Source organism: Camelus ferus, chromosome 3 (genome assembly GCF_009834535.1).
Source record: "Camelus ferus isolate YT-003-E chromosome 3, BCGSAC_Cfer_1.0, whole genome shotgun sequence".
NCBI lineage: Eukaryota > Metazoa > Chordata > Mammalia > Artiodactyla > Camelidae > Camelus > Camelus ferus.
Window position 1 is genome coordinate 105,036,581 of NC_045698.1, and position 23,706 is coordinate 105,060,286.

The 23,706-nt window shown below is 44.8% G+C and overlaps 1 protein-coding gene across 4 annotated transcripts in view; it reads left to right on the forward strand.

The window, feature by feature from the left end:
- The window catches only part of ABLIM3 (actin binding LIM protein family member 3), a 108,160-nt gene that overhangs the window by 3,959 nt on the left and 80,495 nt on the right, over positions 1 to 23,706 (forward strand). For 3 of the 4 annotated variants that reach the window (XM_032477065.1, XM_032477067.1, XM_032477068.1), the window contains exon 1: positions 20,770 to 20,818. The exons of the other annotated variant lie outside the window; for it this stretch is intronic. In XM_032477065.1, the coding sequence (XP_032332956.1) occupies positions 20,794 to 20,818 (25 nt within the window). In that variant the 5' untranslated portion in view covers positions 20,770 to 20,793. Of the gene's footprint in view, positions 1 to 20,769; positions 20,819 to 23,706 lie in introns of those variants that run through there. 4 annotated transcript variants of the gene reach the window in all.

Consider the following 23,706-nt stretch of genomic DNA (forward strand, 5'->3'; position numbering starts at 1 on the left):
GTGATGCTCTCTGTGCACCTTGGCCCTGTTCTTTAGGAACCTTGTCTCCACCATCACACACTCACTCCTGTGGTCTCTGGCCATTTTCCTCCACCCACAGAGCAAGGAAGGCACTGACCCGAGACCCCTCACTCTCACACAGTCCCCAAAGCCATGAGGGTTTCACCACCTAATGTGCGTTTTCTTACACAACAATAAATCTTTGGTTATTCTACGTCAGTGTCTCCCAGCCCCACGTTGGCCCCAGGAGTTCCCAGGTCAATTCAGTCTCCACTGGGTCCAAAGCCAGGGGCGTTGAATTGACCCCGGAGCGTCAGAGGCCCTGACGGCCTCTCTTGCCCTTTTAGATTCATGCATATACAGTACCAGGTTGATCATCTTCCTGAAGGCTTCCTGAAAGCCATGGCTCCCCTACGTACAGAGCCCAGTGTTGGGTACAATACCAGCGAAAAAGGCTAATTTTCAACTAGAGGATTTGGCTCTTACGACACCATCATTTCAGAACTTTGCTCTACTCAATGGCCAACTCAACTCCAGGAGAAAGGAGCTGAATCTGAAGTTGAGTTAAGATCCTAGAAGAGAGGCAGAAAAGGCTCAGAAAAGGTCTGAGGGCCAGGATTTTGTGGTTGTAAGAATAGAAGTAAGGGAGAAGATCCTTTAGGAGTTAACGTCCGCGTGGCCTTGCACCTGACTGAGTTATAAGGTGAAGGAGATGGGGAGTCGGTGTTAGGGTCTCGGCAGGAAACAGATGGGCGATTTGAGGGGAGTTAAACAGGAGTCTTTGCCAGCGTGCGAGTAGGGTGTAGGGAAGAGAGCAAGGAGAAGCCAGAGTGGCCCAGGACCATTCTTACCACAACTGCCCCCAGCCTAAAGAGGCAAGAAAGAAAGGAAGCCGGAGGCCCAGCGTGCTGCAGGGGAAGGTCTGCAGGGAGGAGTATTGGCCCTGGGCTCCCGGAAGGCAGCCCGCCCTCAGCCACACCCCAAGGAAGGAACCGGGGGAAAGAATATCCCGACCTCTCTCTCCTACCTCCCCTGGATTTTCTGCGGTGCTCCCCCACCGCACCCCAACCCCACCCCCGGGGCCCAGTCCAACCAGGAGCCACATGGCAAGGTAGGCAATTGATGGGCCCATCAGGGTGAGCCTCCCCTGGGACATCGTGGGGTTGAGAAGGAACAGAGTGGCTCTCAGGAGGCGAGGGATTTCAGAATTGATGACACCCAGATGGGGAGCATAGTGACCTTCCTCTGCTAATGTCATTGCCCAGGTCAGGAACTCTATGAATTCCTGAAGAAAAGGATCCATTATAAACACAAACACAGGAGGGTGCCCTCTAAAGCAATTCTCGACTTACAAAACGGATGAAATAGAGATGATTGTATATTTTATAAGGATAGAGACTTTTTTTTTAATCAGTGCTTACTGGGTGAATGGAGCACTTGTGGACAGATGACCACTTGAAGCTAAGGGGGTTAGAGGAAGAATGTAAGGAACAATGTTAAAACCACCCAAAATGAGTCTAACACATCTCTGCAAATCCGCAGTGTGACTTCAGGAGCACTTGCATTGCGTAAAGGAAGCAGTGTCAATTCTGAACTCCAGCTTTCCTATCTGGCAAAAGCTTTATCTGGCTAACATCTGCTGTTTCGAATGGTCAACAACTGGCCAGTACCCAGCATTAGCCAGATACCATTGTGAAGAACAGAAAACAGCCAGAAGTGTTTAAGCACCTCTTACTTGTTGGATATTTTGCCGGTTAAATCGTTCTTCTGCAGTTCTTAAGGGTACAGACTGAAACTAAATAGCTGGGTTCAAATTCCGGCCCCGCCTTTGACTTGCTGTGTGTGCTTGGGCAGGTCACTTACCTTCTCTGTACCACATCTTGAATGATAATCTCAGGAAGTATAACAATAGTGAGTTGTTAAAATGAATAAATAAGTTAATAGTTGTAACTTAAACAAGTGCTTAAGTTGCTTAAAACAGCGCCTGGCATATAGCAGATGTTTGTAAAACAATAAAAATAGTGTATATTACTTTGCTGGAGCTGCCATAATGAAGTATCACAAACCAGGTGGCTTAAATAAGAGAAATGTGTTATCTCACAGCTCTGGCGCTAAAACTCCAAAACTAGAGTATCTTCGGCAGGGTTGGTTCCTTCTGAGGCCACAGGGAAAGGATCTGCTCCACCCAGGCCTCTTTCTTGGTTGTGGATGGCCGTCTTCTCCCTGTGTCTCTTCACATCATATTCCCTCCATGTGTGTCTCTGTGTCCAAATCCCCCTTTTGATAAGGACACTGGTCTTACTAGATTAGGGCCCACCCTAATGACTTCATTTTAACTTGATTACCTCTTTAAAGACCCTTACTCCAAATATGGTCACATTCTGAGCTACCGGGGTTTAGGATTTCAACATATGAATTTCAGGGAGGGGACCCAATTCCACCCATAACATGTTGTCTGTTAAGTAAGTGACTCCTCGAAGAGGAGACTTCCCTGTGGATCAGTTTTCTCTGAATGTCAGCCCCTCCCCAGGGCTAGTGTAGGATGCTGATAGCTATCTACCTTGGCTTGATGTTTCAACCCTAATTTTACCACCTCTGACCAGCGGAGATAGAGTCTGTCCGTGAGAGCTTGAAGGGGACTCTTCATAGGTAGAAGGTCCCCAGAGAAGAGGACCGCAGTGACTTGGTATTCCACAGTCAGTCTGTCTGCAGAAACCACACTCCCCCCTCACCCCCCATTCTGGTCATTGTGCACGACTGTAGCATTTCAGCAGTGCAACGGCATTTACAGCCACAGGATTGTGCTTCTGCCTGCCTAGCTCCTGGGAATGTCCTCCACGGTGAATAAGAATTGGTTTGTTCATTTGTTCACACAACAAATATTTACTGACCACCAACTGCGCCAGGCATATTGCTGGAAATACAGCAGTAAATGTAACAGGCATGGTCCTTCTCTTCATGGATCATACAGGGGCCAGCTGGTGGCCATCATGATGGGACATGTTTTATTTGCCCTACACCAGGTTTTCAGCTTTGGGAAATTGGGAAGTCAAAAGTGGGATTTCTAGCTTCTCTTTTAAAACAACTGAAACATCTTGCATCCCTGCCCCTGTTTTCCTACGTGGCAAGTCAGTAGGGTTGGCCTGCGTTCAGGGGGGCATGGACTGGTCTCTAGTGAGCTGCAGTTGCCACCACTTCATATTACATTGTGCAAGGACAGCTTAATTTTATGTTGCCTTGCTGCTATAGGCATTTGCATGTTTAAACCTCTGTCTAGTAGATGACCCGAATAACCTCAAACTCAGATGAGGAAACTGCAGCATATCTGTTCACTGTCGTAGGAGAAAGTCCTGTCTGGAGTTAGCAACTGATTAACACTGCTGTGCTATATAAAGTCCTAAAGTGAGCAGAATCCTGCTTCATGTCCTTATGTCCCCAGCTGACCCATCCCCAGAGGATGATGTCATATCCTGTTGGATACAGTTGGACAAACAACATCCCACCCCTTCTCCTAGCGGTCAGTTTCATTTCCAGGAGAACCTGGGAGTAGGGGGTGGGACACGGACCAAAGGAGAGCAGTTCTGGGTAACTGATCCCAGCCCTGGGTACCTTTTCTAGCCCAAAGGAAGGTACCCTGGGAGGCTGGACTGTTGAGATATTGTTGTGACATATGGGACATGCTGATCCAGTGGAGGACATCTCAGACTTGAGCTCCATATCAGTAAGGTCAGTTTATATCCCCACCCAGCTAAGGGGTGATTACTGAGCCAGATATGGCTACTCAAGACTTCTCCTCTGTAATTATGGGGGTCTCCTGCTTGAGAAAGAAAGGCGAGAAATTGGATAAGGCTAACATAATTTCTTCAGTTGAGAGCAGATTTTTTTCTTCATTCCTCTGGAAGAAATAAGGGTAGCAAAGAATTCATATAAAACAAAGCATAGTGCCCCGCACATTGTAGGTACTCAAAGAATATTTGATGAATTAATTCATTGATGAAAAACCGCACACACTTTTTTTTTTAATGTAGATCTCTCTACTAAGTTCTAGTTTCATCTTTATGGCCATCTGCTAAGTTGCCCACCTGAATATTCCAAGGCACTTCAAATTCAAACTGAAATGTCATAAACTTATTCTTTTTAAAAGAAAAAAAAACCTCCTTCTACTCTGTTGATTGCTAGAACCTCCATCTATCCATTCACGTTAAGTTAGTAATCGGAAAGTGGTCCTGGGCTAGGGAAATAGCTCAGGGGTAGAGCACGTGCTTAGCATGCATGAGGTCCTGGGTTCAATCCCCAGTGCCTCCGTTAAATAAATAAATAATCTAGCTACCTCCCCTTCTAAAAAAAAAAATTAATTTAAAAGTTTTTAAAGGAAAAAAAGAAAGTCGTCCTCATCCACATTTCTCTTTCCTTCGCTCTCCTGTGTTCAGTCTGTGTCCCTGCCGAGTCGTTCCTACCTCTGACATGTGACCAGAACTCTTGCCCTCCTCAGCTGCCGTCACTCCCCAGTGTCTGTGGCACCAGCTGTGACAGCTGTTGGAGTGAAAGGCTGAGGGAGGGGTGAGTTGATCTCGATCAAGTTCAGTGGAAGGCAGCGGAGCCAGGCGGGCTGCACAGGCGGGAGGCAATCCCAGCGCTGCCCTGTGCCACTCTGCCTGGGCTGCCTTGGAGCCTTGTGTTCAGGGTGGAGCATGCCCGGGAATGGAAGGACTTGGAACGTGCTGGGGAGAGGGCCTTGAAGGAGCAGAAGGGAGATGCCAGAGTCAGCCCCACAAGTTGGTTTTATGTCCCCCTGAGGGTATGGATGGTTCCTTGACAATTTCACACAATGCCCCTGAGTGCACCCTGCAGCCTGGAAGTCTCTAGCCCCTTTTCCGAGTTCATCACCAGCCAGACAAGAGGTCCAGACAGTCTCCACGTTGCTGTCCTCTTTCTCCCCATGCTGTGGTTACTGCTGTGTGCTTGTGCCACAGCCCCACCCCATCTCTTGGCAGAATTCTACTCTCTACTGCCTCTATCATTTCAAAAGCTTTTCCCTCACATCTGCTTGATTTTGTGCAGAGCGCAGGTCTTTCTCCGTGGGCTGTTATCTCTTGCCCTCACCAGCACCAGCAGGGCCAATGAAACAACTGCCTTGCAATAGTCTAATGACACAGTTGATCTATTTTAAGCACCTGAAGCACACTCCACCAAGTGCCAATCTTCCCGCAGCAAGCTGCTCTCAGCATGCAGGGGCAGGGCCAGCCCGAGGTCTGTTCCTGCTTTTTGAAAGCCCAGGGATCCGGACCCTGCCCATCCAAGGACAATGTACGGCAACTGTAAAATTAGATATTTCCACAGTCAGCATGAGTTGTTCTGCAAGGAGAATTGCCTGAGATACCAGGATTATAGGGCGCAGGAACCTCAAGTGACCATAAATCCCCCTTTCAAAGGGCAGACACAGAGCTTGGAACCGTTGTGTGTGGGGAGAAGGGACTTGGGAGGCAGCATTTCAGGAACAAAGAGAAACCTAAACCCCAGCAGAGATGCCTTAGCCTCAGACCAACTTTTTCTCCTTCTCTTAATCAAGAGACATTCTTTTCCAATTATAGCCTATCTGAGTGCGACTGTTTACATATATTATTTATTTAATCCTGGCAACAATCCTGCATGCGCCCTCCCTGCTCTGTGTCTAAGGACAGTCTTCCCCGTATTATGTTGGCTCTCATCATCCTTCCCAGAACTCGCCACAGTCGGTGATTGTTTTATCCATTAGTGTGTTTTCCTCATTTGTGTCTCTATCCCCTTTTGGATCGTAAGCCACGTGATGGCTCTGTGACAGGCCTGTTTTGTTTACTGCTGAGTCCTCCAAACTCATTAAGCTGCTTGGCACAAAGTGATGACCGCTAATGACAGTCCATGTTCGTTAAGGATTTACTCTGTGCCGGGCACGGTGCTAAGCTCTTCACAGGCATAAGGGCACTGAACCCTTACGGAAGTCCCATGAAGTAGATGCTAATAATATCCTCATTTTACAGAGGAGCAAACTGAGGCTCAGAAAAGAGGTCGCTGGCCCTGAATCTCTTATTTAATAAGTAATGACGTCTTGAATGAGTATGTGCATGAATGAATTTAATACAGAGTATTTAATACTCCCATTTTGCTTAAAAGAGAAATGAGGTTCAAGGGTACAGTGTCCTGGCCTTGGTCACACAAGCTGGTAGGCGGTGGGGTAGGTGTCTGAAACCCCGGTGAGCCAACTCCGAGTATCTTTTCCCTCCTTCCTGCTTCCTCCTTTTCACTGTCTTTCCCCATTTTGCTGTGATGAGAGTCACTGGTGAGGGAGGGAAGTGTGGGTTGGGGTGGCTGATCTTATCGTCTCCTGTTGGATGTCCCGGCACTGCTCTCCCGTTCACTGGGGCAGTGACACAAATCCCTGCTCCATGCATGGCGATGTGCCAGGCACTGTGGGATCAGAGGTACACAGGACAGAGAGTGTGACCTCAGGTGGCCTCCTTCCAGCATCTCCTGGGGGGTGGACACATGCGTGACTGAAATACGGGGAAACCGTCATGGGTACTGAGACAGAAGGAAGGAATGAAGAGGGAGACAGGCCAAATTCCTCTGGAAGCCCTGGAGAATACTTCGCGGAGAAGGTAGCGCTCAATCTGCACTTTGAGAGGTAGCATTGAAGGGGGAAAAGGGGGTTCCAGGTAGGCTTATCCATTCATTCTCCCAGGGAAGCATTCCACTGTCCCTTGTTGCACAACTTCTGTGTCCCCGGCCTGTGGCTCAGGGGGGAGGAGGTGCAAAATAAACACATACAGAGAGTTTCGGGAAATGTCAGGAAGTCCGGTTGTCTGTACCCTGTGGAGCACGAGGAGGTGGACAGTGAGGAAATGAGGCTGGGGAGCTGGTGAGGAGCAGATCTGCGAGTCTTACGTGCCAGGCTGGAGTGTATTTGTTACAGTCCCCGGCCAGTGAGGAGCCGTGAGAGGTTTGGAGCCCAGCAGTGACCCCAGCAGAGCTGTGCATTATTTAGGAAGATCTCCCCGGCAACACGCACCTGATGGCTGGGAGAGCCCAGAGGCAGCGAGAAGCAGGCTAAGCGCAGTGGAGCAGGTGTGAGTGGATGAGGGGAGGCATGCAGAGCAGAGAGGAATGAGCTGGCAGTGCTTCCTCAGCCCTGCTGTGCATTCCTGTCACCGTTATTGCTCTTGGGCCCACAAGTGGACCTGTTATATGATTCTGATTTCTGGGACTGGGCGAACTGATACTTTGAAAACTAGGTTACCAAATCAAGATGCCTTAGATAGTGCGTTTGATAAGCACTTAAGCTGCAGAGTCAGACTGCCTGGGTTCAAATTCCAGCTCAGCCACTGACTAGCTGTGCAGCCTTGGGTGACTTGCTTTACCCTCCAAAGCTTCAGCTTCCTCTCAAGATGGGAATAAAGGGGGGAGCACCGAGCGAGGGAATGGCTGCAGGTGCTTAGCACACACTCAGTAATGATTGGTAGCAGAAAGTAATGAAATACATTTGAATGTACTGGGAAAACCCCCTTTAAATATACAAATTAATCAGCACGTGGTAGGATTAGGACTGGTCACCTCTTGGTCTTTGCGTTGGGAAAGGGGAACAGAGGTGTATATTGATACCCTAAGACTTCTGTTTAGCTAACATTTAAGGAGTGCTTTTTTTTTTTTTTATATGTCAGACTGTATTCTAAACTTCCCATGAATTGTCTCTTTTTATCCAGGCTTGAATCAGAAGTGAAATTAATGTTGTAGAGGACAGTCCTAATTGAATAGGGAGCAGGTCATAGTAGACCGGCAGTTAGCACACTTTTTCTGTAAAGGACCAGGAAGTAAGTATTTTGGGCTCTGTCGTGCTACAGTCTCTGGGCTGTGAAGGCAGCCTGTGACGATGTGTGGTCAAGCAGATGAGGCAGCGGTGCAATCAGAATTTATTTACAAAAATAAAGGGGGAGGGGGACTTAGCCTGTGGGCCTGAGTTTGCTGCCCCTTGTGCCAGACGACCTCTGAGCCCTCTTCCCGCGTTGACATTCCAGTCCGAAATGATGGCACAGAGATACCTGGTCCTTGTTACTCGGTTCGTGTTTGTAACTGTAAGGGGAGTTTACTTCAAATATGATGAAGATTACTCTGGAAAGATGGGCCTGAAAAGGACTGAAGAAGGCTGTCTCCGTTCTCTGTGTGCCTTTCCCTTCGGCACAGCCCTTGATTCACGCCCTGGTATTCCATGACTCCTCTCCCGTGGCCACTGGGTACCGGGCTGCCAGGCTGCCCTGGGATCTGTTGAGTAGACAGCCCTTGACACTCAGGCCATGGACTCTCCACTTGGGAAGAGACATACCGGGCAATATTCCTGGCCAGGGCTTCACTGTCCAGAGCAAAGTCTCCTTCTAATTTGCTCCCCATTCGCATTTCCTACTCAAAGCCCACATTCCCTTGTAATGAAATACAGTAGCCACACTGTCCAGCATGTTTCATCATCCTTCCTTCTGTTTCTTTGCAAAAGAAACTTCCCCCCAACTCCATGTAGTACTAATGAGCTGTCAGTTATGGTGTTCTGCACCGCCTCCAGGGGGTGGCACGTGACCTAGACTAGCCAATCAGAACATCTCATCTACCTATGCCACAAGGATTTGTTCACCGGTGGACATTAGACCCAAGAGAGGCCAACCAAACTACTCCCTGGAATTGGGTAGGGAGATACTGGGGTGGAGTATTCATTCCACTGGGGTTGCTGAGCTGAGGACATGAGACTTTGGGGATACCGGTGGCCAGTCCTGTCCAACACATGGGAAGAAGCTATCTGTAAAACAGAAAAAGTTATGGCTCTGACCGTAGTGTAAAGCTCCTGAGAACAGCCAGATGTGAAGCCAGAGGTGGCCCGCTCCACCCCATCCTTAGACCTCCCAGTTGTAAGAACCAAGAAATTCCCTTTCCACTTAAACTAGTTTCAGCTGGCTTCTATCAATTACAGTGGAAAGGATCCTAAGGCACTTGCTGCTGTTGTTATTTTACCCGTTTTCCCATTGGCAATTCCCTCATATAATAACTCTCATTTACCAAAATCCTGGCCATCTTTAGGCCAAGAACTTCCTCTCATCCATTCCTGCAGTGATTTTGTTCCCTCTTCGGAAGTCCCTGGTCCTTGTTTTAGAACATTCTTATGGTTATGAGTCATTTGTTGTAACTCAACCTGGTTTATTCATGTGTATTTCCTATAGCCCTCTTAGATTATAAGCTCCTTGAGGACAGAAGCCGTGCATTGGTAGGGAATAGTGCATTTGCTCTACAACTGCAAGGAACAGGTCACCGGGGAGCCAGAGCATTACTGCTGGAGCTTATAAATCCATGTGTGCCCCAAGCCTCAAATGTGTAATTTTCTGTCAAATGCATGTATTTAAGAAAAATCACAACGTGGCAAAATAATTATGACTTGAAGATAATACTGACATAGTGAGGCTAACAGATACTTTCAGCAATAGAAAGGAGTCCTCAAGTGATCTGAATGTGGTTACATGGATGTAAACGTGTAAAACTCTTGAGCTTTACACGTAAGATTTGTACACTTGACTCTATGCAGGTTATGCCACAATAAAAAGTAAAAAATAAAAATGAAGGAGTCCTTATACTTTATAAGCCTGTCCATTCCTAGTCAACACACAAGAATTAATTTGTGATAGATCATAGACCTTAATAAACTAAAAGCTAAAACTATAAAGCTTCTAAAAGAGAATATAGGAGAATATCTTGTGACCTTGAGGTAGGCAGTGACTTCTTAGAACACTTGAAAGCAGCAAAACAGGGCAAGACACTTCACAGAGCAATACATACAAGTATGTGCTCAGCATCATTAGGCACCAGGGAAATGCAAATCAGAACCACCTCTTTACACCCACCAAAATGGCTTATATTCCTTCTACATTGTTGGTAGGAACATAAAGTGGTACAACAACTTTGGAAAACTGTTAGGCAGTTTCATAGGAACACGCACCTAATTATGATCCAGCAGCTCCATCCCTGGGTATTTACCCGTGAGAGGTGAGAACATAAATCTTCAAAAAGAATTGGGCAAAGATGTTCCTGGCAGCTGAATTCATAATATCCCAAATCTGGAAACAACCCAAATGTCGGACAAATGGATAAGCAAATTGTGTTACATTTCCACAATGGAATACTACTCAGCAAAAAAAGAAAAAAAGGACCAACAATTGATACATGCAACAGCATGAGTGAATCTCAGAAGCATGCTGAGTAAAAGAAGCCAGACAGAGCACATACTGTACGATTCCGTCATATGAAGTTATAGAACAGGCAAAGCTAACCTATGTGGATGGAAATCATAACAGAGTTTGCCTCTAGTTGGGGGGAGGAGTGATTGATTGTAAGTGGTGACAGCAGATTATCTCCGTGTTATGGAAATGTTCCCTGTTTTGATTGAGATGTTGTTTACGTGGGTTTGTTTGTCAAAGCTTTTCATATTTTAAGATCTGTATATTGCATTATTTGTAAAGTATACCCGTGTGTGTGTGTGTGTGTGTGTGTGTAAAATGAAAACTTTTAAAAAGTTCCTAGGCTTAGAAATAGAAGAACTGACTCCAAATCTTAGCTCTCTTACTAACTCTATGACATCTGCTAATACCCTCATTAGTTCAGTGGATATATCAGCTTTGCTTACCTCAAAGGGCTACTTCAACCATATGAGATCGCTCATATGTGGAATCTAAGAGCAAACAAACAAACAAAGCATAAATACAAAACAGAAATAGACTCACAGACATAGAATATAAACTTGTGGTTGCCAAGGAGGTGGGGGATGGGAAGAGATAGACTTGAATTTCAAAACTGTAGAATAGATAAACAAGATTATACTGTATAGCACGGGGAAATATATACAAGATCTTATGGTAGCTCACAGAGAAAGGAATGTGACAATGAATATATACATGTTCATCTATAACTGAGAAATTGTGCTGTACACTGGAATTTGACACAACATTATAAAATGATTATAAATCAATAAAAAAAAGTTATAAAAAAAGGGGGGGGGGCTACTTCAACTATTATAACACCTGGAAAAGTGCTTGGTGAACTTTCAAGCATTATACATATCAAGACCCTCCTCTCCAGGTCTCTTCCTGGCCCTGATGTTCCAGCTACACTGGCCTCAAACTCACCAAGTACTTTCCAGCCTCAGGACCCTTGCACATGCTGTTTCTTCACTCGCATTGTTCTTGCCCCGGTCTTCCATGGCTGGCTTCTTCACTTCTTTGCAGTCTCAGATGAAATGTTTTACCTTCAGATTGCCTCTCCCCACAGCTTATTCATTTCCTTCTTTTTGCTTGTCACTCTTCGTGATTATCTATTTATTCATTTAATTGCTTACTAGATATATTTCCCATGGAACTGTAAGCTCCCAAAGGAGAGGAAACATGCTTGTTTTATTCACCAGCATGTCCCCAGTCTTTGGCACATAGAAATTGCCCAGTAAAGATTGCCCAATAAATAACTACACCTATGAAGATGGCATTAGCATTAGCGACTGAACTTTGTAGTCTTTGCTGACTCGGGACTTTCTGCTTGGAGCCAGGTCTTCCCTGGGGCTCAGTGGGTACCAGGAAATGACACTAGGATAATGCTAGTATCAATGTAGTGTGCTCACTCAGGAGAAGCTTAGGGATTCCAGGAAACCTTAGGACGTCTTGTCTTTAGGAAGGCTGGGTCTGTATTTATGGGTATTGTATTTTGGGTCTGCTTTGTGTTCCCTCCATTGGGCTGTAACCCAGGGGTTCTGCATGTATCTCCAGGTTGAGAAGAATCTGAAACACAAGCAGGCTAACTATCTAACACGCCAGAATTGTCCTCCATCTCCAGGGCCCTCTGCATCCCACACCTAGCACATAGCCCAAGAGCAGGTGGGATGAATGCCTGGGTCCACATCCATCCTCGTATTTGGCACTTTTCAGACCTCTTTCCCATCATGTGGCCTTTTAGCCATAATCCCTTCCCTCTTTCTCTCTCTAATAATCAAACCTTCTCTTTCGGGTTTTCTGGATTTGAATGCCATTGTCCTCAGAGGCTCTTTCTCTCTTTGGAGTCAGCCCTGAGCCCAGGGCACCTGGTCCTCTCCCCTGGCTGATGTGCCCACGGGAGCTCTCTGAAACCCTCTGTTTTACCACTGGAATGTGTTTGCTGTCCTGGATTATTTTGGCTCCTGTGACATCAGTGTTGTGGGGAAATGCTCATTAGCCAGTAGCAAAGTCCACACGAGGGTATGAACTTAGAGAATGCTCTGGTGAAAATCGAAGGGGCTGAGAAATAGGGGGGACGTCTAGCCTTCCTCCCACCCACTTCCTCCATAGCCAGAATTCTGCTTTTTCTCTGCCTTGCTGTGTCCCTTGAAATCTCTACTCGTTTCAACAGATAATGTCAATAAGCCTTTTATGTGAGTGGGATTTGGGGCTTCTCTGTTTCTCATCTGAGAAATCAGTCCTGTGCCAATGAGTTTGGGCCTCTGGCCCACATGTTAATTATTGTACCAGGGTTCCTGGAGTCGACTGGGGACAGAATGCCTCTTTGGCTAGTAGAGAGGTTATTCCGGTAGATGTTTTTGAGGCATTAATGTAGCTTAGAGAGGCTGAGAGAGTGAAAATACATGTATGCTTCATTGATATTTGTTCCCTCTTGTCTGAGCTCCACACTTAACTGGGGTTTGAGAATCAAACCTTAGTGAATCTCTGGGGATTTCTTAAACTTATATTGGCAATAATCATTTTTCCTGCCATTAGTTTCAAGAAATAAAAAAACCAATATTTTAGGAGGCAGAAGGTGGAAAAGGAGTCTAGTGGTGTGCGTGTGTGTGTGTGTGTGCACAAGTGTAGAAAAGAAAGCTTGCTGAGCTGGGACCTGGAAGGCCTGTGTTGGCGTCTGGACACATTTTAATTCCCCGAGCCTCAGTTTGCTCATCTACAAAACAGATGGAGTGATCTTGCTTCACCTGATGTGTTTGGTAACAATCAAAAAAGGCAGTGAATGAGAAAACCTTTGAGTTAGCCTCTGTTTTGCTAGTTATTAAATAGACACCTTCTTCCCTTGGCTTTTCTTTGAAAGGGAAACTAGCAAAGATTTGAATTGGTTTTTTTTTTTAATTACTTTTGGTTGTTGGCTGTGTTTCTTTTAATCATTAAAATTTTACACAATTCTGCACAGAAGCTGAGCACAAGGCAAATCCAGCTTTATTTGGGTTACAGGTAAATAGGGCAAGGTGAAAAGAGTCTGTTCATTGTGGGTATAGTGTCCTTATATACAACTGCCCTTGTTTCAGATATTTCTTCCCATTGTTAGGCCATGCGTCTAGCCATCCGTTTCAGCATCTCATTCAGAAAGCATGGTCTCTATAATTAAATGATGATAAAAAGAGACACAGGACAGTGACCAGAGGAGAGAAGCTTTGCTCTTCTCTTTGTGTCTGGAAGGGCAGTGAGCAAGCCAGACCAAAGAGAAAGAACCCTTTCATCATGCCCATCAGAGCAGGTGACTCGTTTTGGCTGAGAGGCCCAGAATTTCACCCTTCAGCTCCTCTTACAGTTCCCAGATGAATGGTGCCCGTCACCAGGATTCACCCGTGCCTAGTTTAGGAAAGACACCCTGGGTACATCTCAGTACGCGTCTAGTTTTACTGCTCTCCTCACTCAACACTAAACAGCTCTAGTAGTTTTCAGCTGTTCTTTTTCTTTTTAACTGAAGTATAGTCAGTTTACAATGTTGTGTCAGTTTCTGGTGTACAGCAAAATGTTTCAGTCATACATATACATATATTCCTTTTCATATTCTCTATCATTATAGGTTACTGTAAGATATTGAATATAGTTCCCTGTGCCATGCAACAGAAACTTGTTGTTTATCTATTTTATGTATAGTAGTTAGTATCTGCAAATCTCGAACTCCTAATTTATCCCTTCCCACCCCTTTTCCCCCATGGTAACCATAAATTTGTTTTCTATATCTGTGAATCTATTTCTATTTTGTAAATAAGTTCATTGTGTCTTTTTTTTTATATATATATTCCACATATGAGTGATATCATATAGTATTTTTCCTTTTCTTTCTGGCTTACTTCACTTAGAATGACAATCTCCAGGTCCATCCATGTTTCTACAAATGGCATTATTTTATTCTTTTTTATGACTGAGTAGTATTCCATTGTATAAATATACCACAGCTTCTTTATCCAGTCATCTGTCAATGGACATTTAGGTTATTTTCATGTCTTGGCTATTGTAAATGGTGCTGCTATGAACATTGGAGTACATGTATCTTTTCAAATTAGAATTCCCTCTGGATATAAGCCCAGGAGTGGGATTGCTGGATCATATGATAAGTCTATTTTTAGTTTTTTGAGGAACCTCCATACTGTTTTCCATAATGACTGCACCAAACTACATTCTCACGAGCTGTGTAGGAGGGTTCCCTTCTCTCCACACCCCTTCCAGCATTTATTGTTTGTGGACTTTTGAATGATGTCCATTTTGACTGGTGTGAGGTGATACCTCATTGTAGTTTTGATTTGCATTTCTCTGATAATTAGTGATATTGAGCACTTTTTCATATGCCTATTGGCTATTTGTATGTCTTTGTTGAAGAATTGCTTGTTTAGGTCTTCTGCCCATTTTTGAATTGGGTTGTTTGTTCTTTTGTTATTAAGTTGTGTGAGCTGTTTATATATCCTGGAAGTTAAGCCCTTGTCAGTCGCATCATTTACAAATATTTTCTCCCATTCCGTAGGTTGTCATTTTGTTTTGCTTATGGTTTCCTTTACTGTGCGAAAGCTTGTAGGTTTAATTAGGTCTGATTTGTTTATCTTTGCTTGTATTTCTATTTGTCTGGGTAGACTGCCCTAGGAGAACATTGCTAAGATTTATGTCAGAGAACGTTTTGCCTATGTCTTCTCCTAGGAGGTTTATAGTGTCTTGCCTTATGTTTAAGTCTTTAAGCTATTTTGAGTTTATTTTTGTGTATGGTGTGGGGAATGTTCTTACTTCATTGATTTACATGCTGCTGTCCAGTTTTCCCAACACCACTTGCTGAAGAGACTGTCTTTTCTTTCCTTCTTTTTTTTTTTTTTTTTTTGCCTCCTTTGTTGAAGATTAATTGACCAAAAGTCTGTGGGTTTATTTCTGGGCTCTCTGTTCTGTTCCATTGGTCCATATGTCTGTTTTTGTGCCAATAACATGCTGTTTTGATTACAGTAGCTCTGTAGTGTTGTCTGAAGTCTGGGAGGGTTATTCCTCCAGCTTCATTCTTTTTCTTCAGTATTGCTTTGGCAGTTCTGGGTCTTTCGTGATTCCATATAAATTTTAGGATTTTTCTAGTTCTGTGAAAAATGTCCTGGGTAATTTGATAGGGATAGCATTAAACCTGTAAATTGCTTTAGGTACTGTGGCCCAACTGTTCTTTTTTTTTTTTTTTAATGAAAGCATAGTTGACTTATAATATTGTCTTATTTCCAGGTATACAGCAAAGTGATTCATATATATATATGTATATATAATTTTTCAGTTTATTTTCCATTATAGGTTATTATAAGATATTGAATATAGTTCCTGTGCTATACAGTAAATCCTTGTTGCTTCTCTATTTTATGTATAATAGTTTGTGTCTGTTAATTCCATGCTCCTAATTTATCCCTCCCCTCCTCCCTTTCCCCTTTGGTAACTGTAAATTTGTTTTCTGTGTCTGTTGAGTCTGTTTCTGTTTTGTACATAGATAGATTTGTGTTATTTTTTAGATTCCACATGTAAGTGATACAATATTTGGCTTTCTCTGTCTGACTTATTTCACTTAGTGTGATATTCTCTAGGTCCATACATGTTGCTGCAAATGGCAATATTTCATTCTTTTTTATGGCTGAGTAATATTCCATTGTGTATATGTGTATGTATGTATGTGTATATATACACACCACATCTTCTTAAGCCAGTTGTCTGTTGATGGGCATTGGGTTGTTTCTGAGTCTTTGCTATTGAAAATAGTGCTTTTCAGCTAGTCTTTAGACAATTTCTACCAATGACTAACCTGACAAAATTAGTGGGGCATGAACAGTCAGGATTGAAGGCCATCTGCCTCAAGATGCATCTTCCAGGACCTTTAGCACATCTACATGTGGAAGCACCTCTTTCATGTCTGTTTTGGAGTGGGACTCTCCCAGTATGGGGAGGGAGCACGGTGTGTTGGAGGGAAAAGAAAGAAGGCCAGGTGGCTTTCAGCTACTGCCAAAAGGGAAGAGGGTCTGAGAGGAGATTGGGGAGGCTGGCAGGGACCAGGCCATGCAGGCCCTTGTAGACCATGGCAAGGAGTCTGGCTTTATCCCAAGAGCAAAGTAAAGCCGTTGAATGGTGTTAAGTACTGCTGGAAGCAGTGAGAGGCAGGGTTAAGCATCATCGTATTTGCATCTTGAAAGCATCACTCTGGCACCTGTGTGGAGAAATGAGTGGGAAAAGAGGTCAGTTAGGACCTGCTGGGATCCTCCTGACTGGAGATAATAAGTCTGAGACAAGGGGTAGACAGACAGGGCACCTTCTACTCCAGGAGCATTGCATGGTCTTGATTCCCTGGCAGCTTTTATATGCTTTATACTATTTAAAATAATGATTTGGAGTCTGTGTTAGTTAGCTAGATCTGCCATAACAATATATCACACATGAGTGGCTTAAGCAACAGAAACTTATTTAGTGATAATTCTGGAGGCTAGAAATCTGAGATGTAGGTGTCAGCCGGGCTGGTTTCTTCTGAGGCATGTCTCCTTGGCTTGTAGATGGCTGTCTTCTCCCTGCATCTTCATATGACCTTCCTCCTGTGCAGATCTGTGTCCTCATCCTCTCTCCTTATGAGGGCACCAGTCATACTGGATTAGAGCTCACCCTGATGACCTCATTTTAACTTAATAAACTCATTAAAGCCCCTGCCTTAAAATACAGTCACATTCGGATTTCCATCATACTTTTTTTCTTGGTTTCCCCATGAAGGATATTTAGATAACCTTAGTGTTTCTATTATTTGTCGTTGTCCACCCCCACCTCACCCTCCCTCATACACACACACGCACGCACACACACACACACACACACACACACACACACACACACACACACACCCAGTACCTGCATTATGTATAGAAAACGCTGCATAACCATATGACGAATTTCATTTGGGTTCTGGTCTTCCATCGGAATATTGAACTTGATGGTGTTGTGAGTTCTAATACAGCGTGGTTTAGCCACAGAAGTTCTCTTTACTAGTTATTGGTTACTTCTTGGAAACAAGTCTGTTGTGTTTGCCTTCCTTGTGGGCTCCAGAAATTCCTGTTGGAGCAAACAGCTATTAAGTTCATCCTGACCAGAAACTTAACTCCTTATCTTAAACCATGGGTGTGTCTAAATGTTTGTGGAGTGCCCACACAAATACTCCAGGGATTAGGGGCATCAGCAGCACCCCTCCTCGAGCAGTTTACAGTCTGCTAGGGAAATAAAGCAAGCACAAGCGTAACAATATTACAGGGTAGACTGTTCTCTAGGTGAGTGGTTCTCAAAATGTGGTCCCCAAACCAGCAGCGTGAGCGTCACTTGGAAACTTGTTAGAAATGCAAATTCTCATCCCCAACCTGGGACCTACTGAATCAGAAACCCTAGGAGTGGGACCCAACAATCTGTGTTTTGACAAGACATCTGAGGATTCTGATGCACACTCAAGTTTGAGAAGCACTTAGTCATAAGAAGTACATGCCATGAGGTTTTTAAAAAGAGAGCTTTAAAGGAAGAGGGTATAGCTCAATGTTGGAGTGTGTGCTTAGCATGCAGGAGGTCCTGTGTTCAATCCCCAGTACCTCCATTGAATAAATGAATGAATAAACAAACAAACAAACAAACCTAATTATCTATGTCTGCCACAAAAATTTTTTTAAAAGAGAGCTTTAAATAAGTCATATGACTTCTTAGTCATAAGAAGTGCATGCCATGAGGTTTTAAAAAAGAGAGCACATATTTGGGGGGGGGACGGCATGAGGGGAGAATCTGGAAATCTTTCTAGAAGTATGTTGCATATGAGGTAGGCCTTGAGGAGTGGGTTGGATTTTGATATTTATATGTAGATGAACATGTTTACTACAATTGCCATCTGCATGTTTATATATTTCTTTTACAAAAGTAATTAACATCCTGGACTCTAACTCAAACGATCTGCTAGCTGTCCCTTCCGTGCGTTTTAACTGGCTCACTATGAATTGAGGCTTTCCCCAACATATGCTCAGTTATAGAACTGGTAATTATGATTGGAGGCATTTTGTTGGAGGAGACTTTCCATTCCAAACATAGCTTGAATTAGATTCTGCTTTTAAATCCTTGCAACAAAATCGGACCAGAGCATCCTTGAATCCCATGGTGGGTAGGGATCTTTAAGATCATCTATCTAATAATCCAGTCAGGTTACCTCTGAGCTGGTCTTGAAAGATGGGTGGCATCAGAACACTCAGCATAGACACACACTTCTGCTAGCCCCTTGAATGATTCTGTAACACAGATCGGCAGACTGTGGCTTGAAGGTCCATTCTGGCCCGCTGCCTATCTGTAAATAAGGTTTTATTGGGACACAGCTATGCCCACTCATTTACATATTGTCTGTGGCTGCTTTTATACTGCAACAGTGCAAATTTTTAATCTCCTTCTTAAGAGTTTGCATTTGTAAGGACCCTTAGATTGCAAGTGATCGAAACCCAGGTCAAACTAGCTCAAGGTAATACAGGAATCTACTGGCTCCTGGACCTTTGAAGACAAGGGAAGGTCTGGGTGGAGTAGATGCTCTTGAGATCCAAATGGACTGTCTTCTCTGTGTCTGCTGCTCCAGTCATGTCGACCGCACCTCCTGCTGCTGAGCTCTTTCCCTGCTCACTCGGTCTGGTTAGCTCTTCTGCCGTCACTGCCGGTTTCCATTTCATCCCACCCAGTCCACTCTACTAAGTTCAAGTCTTCTTTCCGATGCAGTGGATCCTACAGCCACAGCATGAGGACAAGACTTGGCATCAGAACTCCTGGGTTCTGGTCCTGACTGTGCTGTTGAAGTAAGATGTCAAGACCGGCAGAAAATCAAAAACCTCTCAATAAATATAAAGGATTGCTTTCATTCTCTTAGAATCAAAGCATGTTTAATCTGACAAAGGCACTAAAATTTATCTTATCCCTGGTGGCCTAGGTGACAAGATGATCCATCAATATGTTTTACTTGAGTCACATACTGTTCTTCTTATTTTTTAAGTATTTGAGCCTAGCTATGAAAGCTGAGAGATTTTACTTTAAAATCCAGATTTCTGGTTTCACTGAGCCCGTGTCCCCACCTGGCAGGAGTCAGTTTAAATCGAGTGGGAACCATGCCTCTCTGACTCCCTCCCCAACTCCCTTCATCTTACCCACCCCACTCTCCCATTTACATGACCTCCTACCCTCTGAAGCACTGAGTTTGCGCTCCCTAATGTAATACAGTTATCTGAGTCCCAAAGATCTGATTCTTGTCTGTCGAGCCCAGGGGTCCTGCAGCCCCAGGCAGCTTCCACGTGTGGGAAGTTCACTATCTAGAAAAGCTTCTCGTTTCATCTCTGAGCAACTCTGACTATTAGGGAAGCTTTCCTTGTCTAGTCCATCCTCCTCAGCGTTCCCAAGTGGGTTGGGATGATTTGCTCTAAGCCTCCCAGTGTGTTAGAAGATTAGAAGCAAAGGTCTCAGGATGGCTCACCAAGCTAATGGTATTTTTGCCCCCTGATGGAGGTATGTTCTTTCTCACCTTCCTTACTACTCACTAACCCCCGATCCAATGCAGGGGTGGGGTGGTACATATGAAAAAGTCATTCAGCATCATGTTTATTTTTGACTGAAACATTTGCCTTTATAAATACTCTAAAGAACAAGAGTCAGCAAACTTTTTCTAGAAAGGGCCAGAGAGTGAATGTCTTCAGCTTTGTAGGTCCTGCGGGCTCTGTTGTAACTACTCAGCTCTGCCATCTTAGCACGAAAGTAGCCATAGACAGCACATAGATGAGTCGATATGGCTGTGTTCCAATAAAACTTGATTTGCAAAGACAGGCAGTGGGCCAAAATTGACTCTCAAGCCGTAGCTTGCCCACTGTTGCTATAGAGTGGGCCAGCAGGAGAGGTGTGTGTCTTGGCTGGTGTCGATGCCTCCCATCTTGCAAGGGCCAACGTGGACGTGCCGTTTCCAGGTCGTGTGCCCTGATTCCTTGGCAGAAAGTTACCTCTATTGCACCAGAGTTCCTAGAGTGCAGCGGTTTTCAGAGATGTTCCCTGACAGCCCCTGAGGGCCTCTGAGCAGTCCACAGGATCAACACCATTTTTGTAACAACCCTAAGAAGGGTTTTGCTTTTCTCACTCGCAGTCTCTCACAAGAGTACAGTGAGGTTTTCCAGAGGGGATGTATGATGAAGTCATCACTGACAACTAATGGAATGTGTGCTTCTGTTTTTCTGTTTTAAAAAAAATTCTCAGTTAGGACTCTAATACAGTAAATAGCAGTAGATGTAACTCACCTAAACAAAAGCTCTTTGAGGTTCACGGTAATATTTTAGGTGTGTGTAGGAGTCCTGAGACCAAACAGTTTCCAAACTGCTGCCAGTGTGGTTTTCTTATACTACAAAACACTTATCTTGTAAAATGAATTTTTCAGATAATCCTCACAAGAATGTAATTTTCCCATAGGCAGGAGCTATGCCAACCATTGTGTTTCATGATTGCACGTGAATTCGCACAAAGTAAGTTCATTTATTTTAAAAATGTTTGTTGTAAATCTGCTGTGTGCCAGGTATTGTGCTTGGCATTGGGACTAGAGAAGTGAGCTCAAAGAACATCATCCTTGCCCTCATCAAGCTTAGAGTCTAATGGAGGAAACAGAGACTAAGCAAATAATCACAACTAATTATATCAGTACATACTGAAAAACACAGTCAAGGGAGAGTCCCCAGGACTGTGAGAACTAAGAACAGTAGGTTTGTGCTGTTCGGGCGAGTCAGTGAAGGGCCTTTGACCAGAGAGCTGGGGGAGGTGGGGGACTCATCTAAAGCAAGGTTTCTCCACCTTGTGACACTGTTGATATCTTGGACCAGACAATTTTTTGTTGGGGAGGGGAGGAGCTATTTTGTGCATTACAAGATGTTAAGCAGTATCCCTGGCCTCTACCCCCTAAATGTCAGTATCTCTCTTCTCTCCCTCTCTCTCTCTCTTACACACACACACACGCGCGCGCCTCAATTGTGACCATCAAAAACGTCTCCAGGCTTTGTTAAATGACTCCTGGCAGGGGGGGTCAGGGAGGATTGGAGAATTGCCCCTGGCTGAGAACCAGTGATCTAGAAAAGAAATATGGTAGGACGACCACTGTGGTAGCCCAGGTGAGAGGTGCTTGTGGCTGGGCCAGGGCTGGTGGAGATGGAGAGGCTGAACGGGGTTCGTCTGCACAGCGTGGTAATGGATAGACCAGGAGAGTGGCTGTGCCAGGGCCAATGATAAATTTCAGGGCTCATCATATTGAAGGACTGACTTTGGTTTGGGCAAGTGACACCATCACAAGCTAGCTCTGAGACCTCATGACACATTCCTCAGGATATACTAGAGAGAGAGAGAGAGAAAATACCTTTGCTCATCTCTCTGCCTGTGTGACTGCACTGTTAATCTCTGCCCAATGGGGGATGGCTCTAATAACAGACCAGAAACAGCTCTTCCTAAAAGAAATGACAACTTTAGAAAAGAAAAACCATCTGTGAGGGCTGAGTAAATTAATTGTGTGTTTAATCTAGCCGTGTGAGGACATTATTTCAGTGCCAGTTGAGTTTTTTAAACGTTGAGAAGGTTGGCAAACACATGAGAGAAAATACGCTTTGTAATACTCAGAGGGATACTGGCACCTTATTTACGACAGCACTTTTGATACACATTAGTGTAAGACACCAAGATTTCCAGAATTCTCATCTCAGTGCCAAAGATGGTGTGAGCCTTCAAGTCACTGAGCCAAGGGTTTTCAGCCTTTAATGAACAAAAGAGGCTGCAGAGGAGCTTGTTTAAGCTTTCAGGTCGCATTTGGCAGCTCTGAGGGTGGGCCCGGGAATCTGCATTTTGACCATCCGTGCCCACCTTCCCCCACCCACCCAACCCCAAGGGATCCTGAAGCAGGTGGTTAGCTGGGCACTTTGAGAAACACTCATGCAGTTAAGGAGTGTGTTCCAGTTCCACTTCCACCACTGACCTCTGCTGCACGACCACTTCATCTCACCCCACCTCTGCCTGGCCGGCTTTTCATCTCCAGAGTGGCTCCAGGAAGCTTTCCCTGATGACTCTGACGATCCCATAGTGTAGAACCGTTTGGTTCCATGGACTGCCTGCAGCAGCAGTGACAGCCCCCAACTAAAAGTGGCTTAAACAATCTAGACACATCTGTTTTACAGAACAGAAAGTCCAAAGAGGGGCAGATCCAAGGCAGGTTCATTCAGAGGTCCAGCATCATCCACAAACACCCGGATTCTTTCCGTCTTGGGTGGCTCCCCTTGGAGTTCATCTTGGGTACCAGGGCTGCAGTTCCAGCATCCCAGGTAGGCAGCAACCTCCAAAGGCCAACAAGAGTGAAGAGAATCTCCCCAGGGCCCCACACCCCAACCTGACCTCCCTTCATGTCTCGTTGACCAGGAGTGTGTCACATGCCTTTGCCTAAGTCAGTCAGTTGACAAAGGAATGAGAATACTAGAATTGATGTTTACCAATCAGGATTCCTTGCCCAAGGCCAGGAAAGGTCACAGCCTTTCCTAAAAGACACGGCAGCTTAGGGAAGGATGAACAAAAATGGATTTCCCCCAGAAGAGAGAGGCTCTGTTAGCAGATGAAGAGGGGAATGGCTGTTGGGAAGGCAGCCGCCCTGTCTGATTCAACACTCCTCTTCCTGTCTTGGAACGCCTTTCCCACCATTTCCCCTGCTGGAGTGTGAGTCACAGGAGGGCAGGGACTATGTCCACTTGGTCCATTGTGTCCTCAGCTAGATGCTGGGGGTCATGTTAGATACATGAGATCCAGCATGAAGTGGTCCTGGAACATTTGTTTAATTTAAATTGATATCTGACTATGATTTAGATGGAAAACTGTGATTAATTAGGGCATAAAGTAGTTGGTTGCAAATGATGAAACCCCAGCTCAAACTAAGTCATATTTTTTTTTTAAAGAACTGAGCTATATTGGTTTGTATAATTGGAGAGTTCAGAAGTGCCGTGGCTTCAGGCCTGTCTTGACTGACAAACTCAAGTGATACATTTGGGGACCCGTTCACTGTCTCTCTGCATCTCTAGTATGCTCTCTCCACATGAGGGCCAGATAGTGCCAGAGGCCTCTGGCTACCTCCTCCGGGCTTAGCAACCCAGAAAAAATCCTGCCAGTCACATGAAACGAAGATTTGAGTTCTCTGGGTGGCCAGGCTCGGGCTACTTTCGGATCCTGTATTGGAGCAGGGTCAGCCCATCCAGACCCCACAGAGTGGGCTCCCCACGGGAAAGAGGGGTTAAATTGCCAGAAGAAGCAGAGAGCAGATGCTAAAGAGGCAAAACAACAGATGTCCACTACATTTATGGGTGAAAAAAAAGCAGTTTGCCAGGCATGACCAATC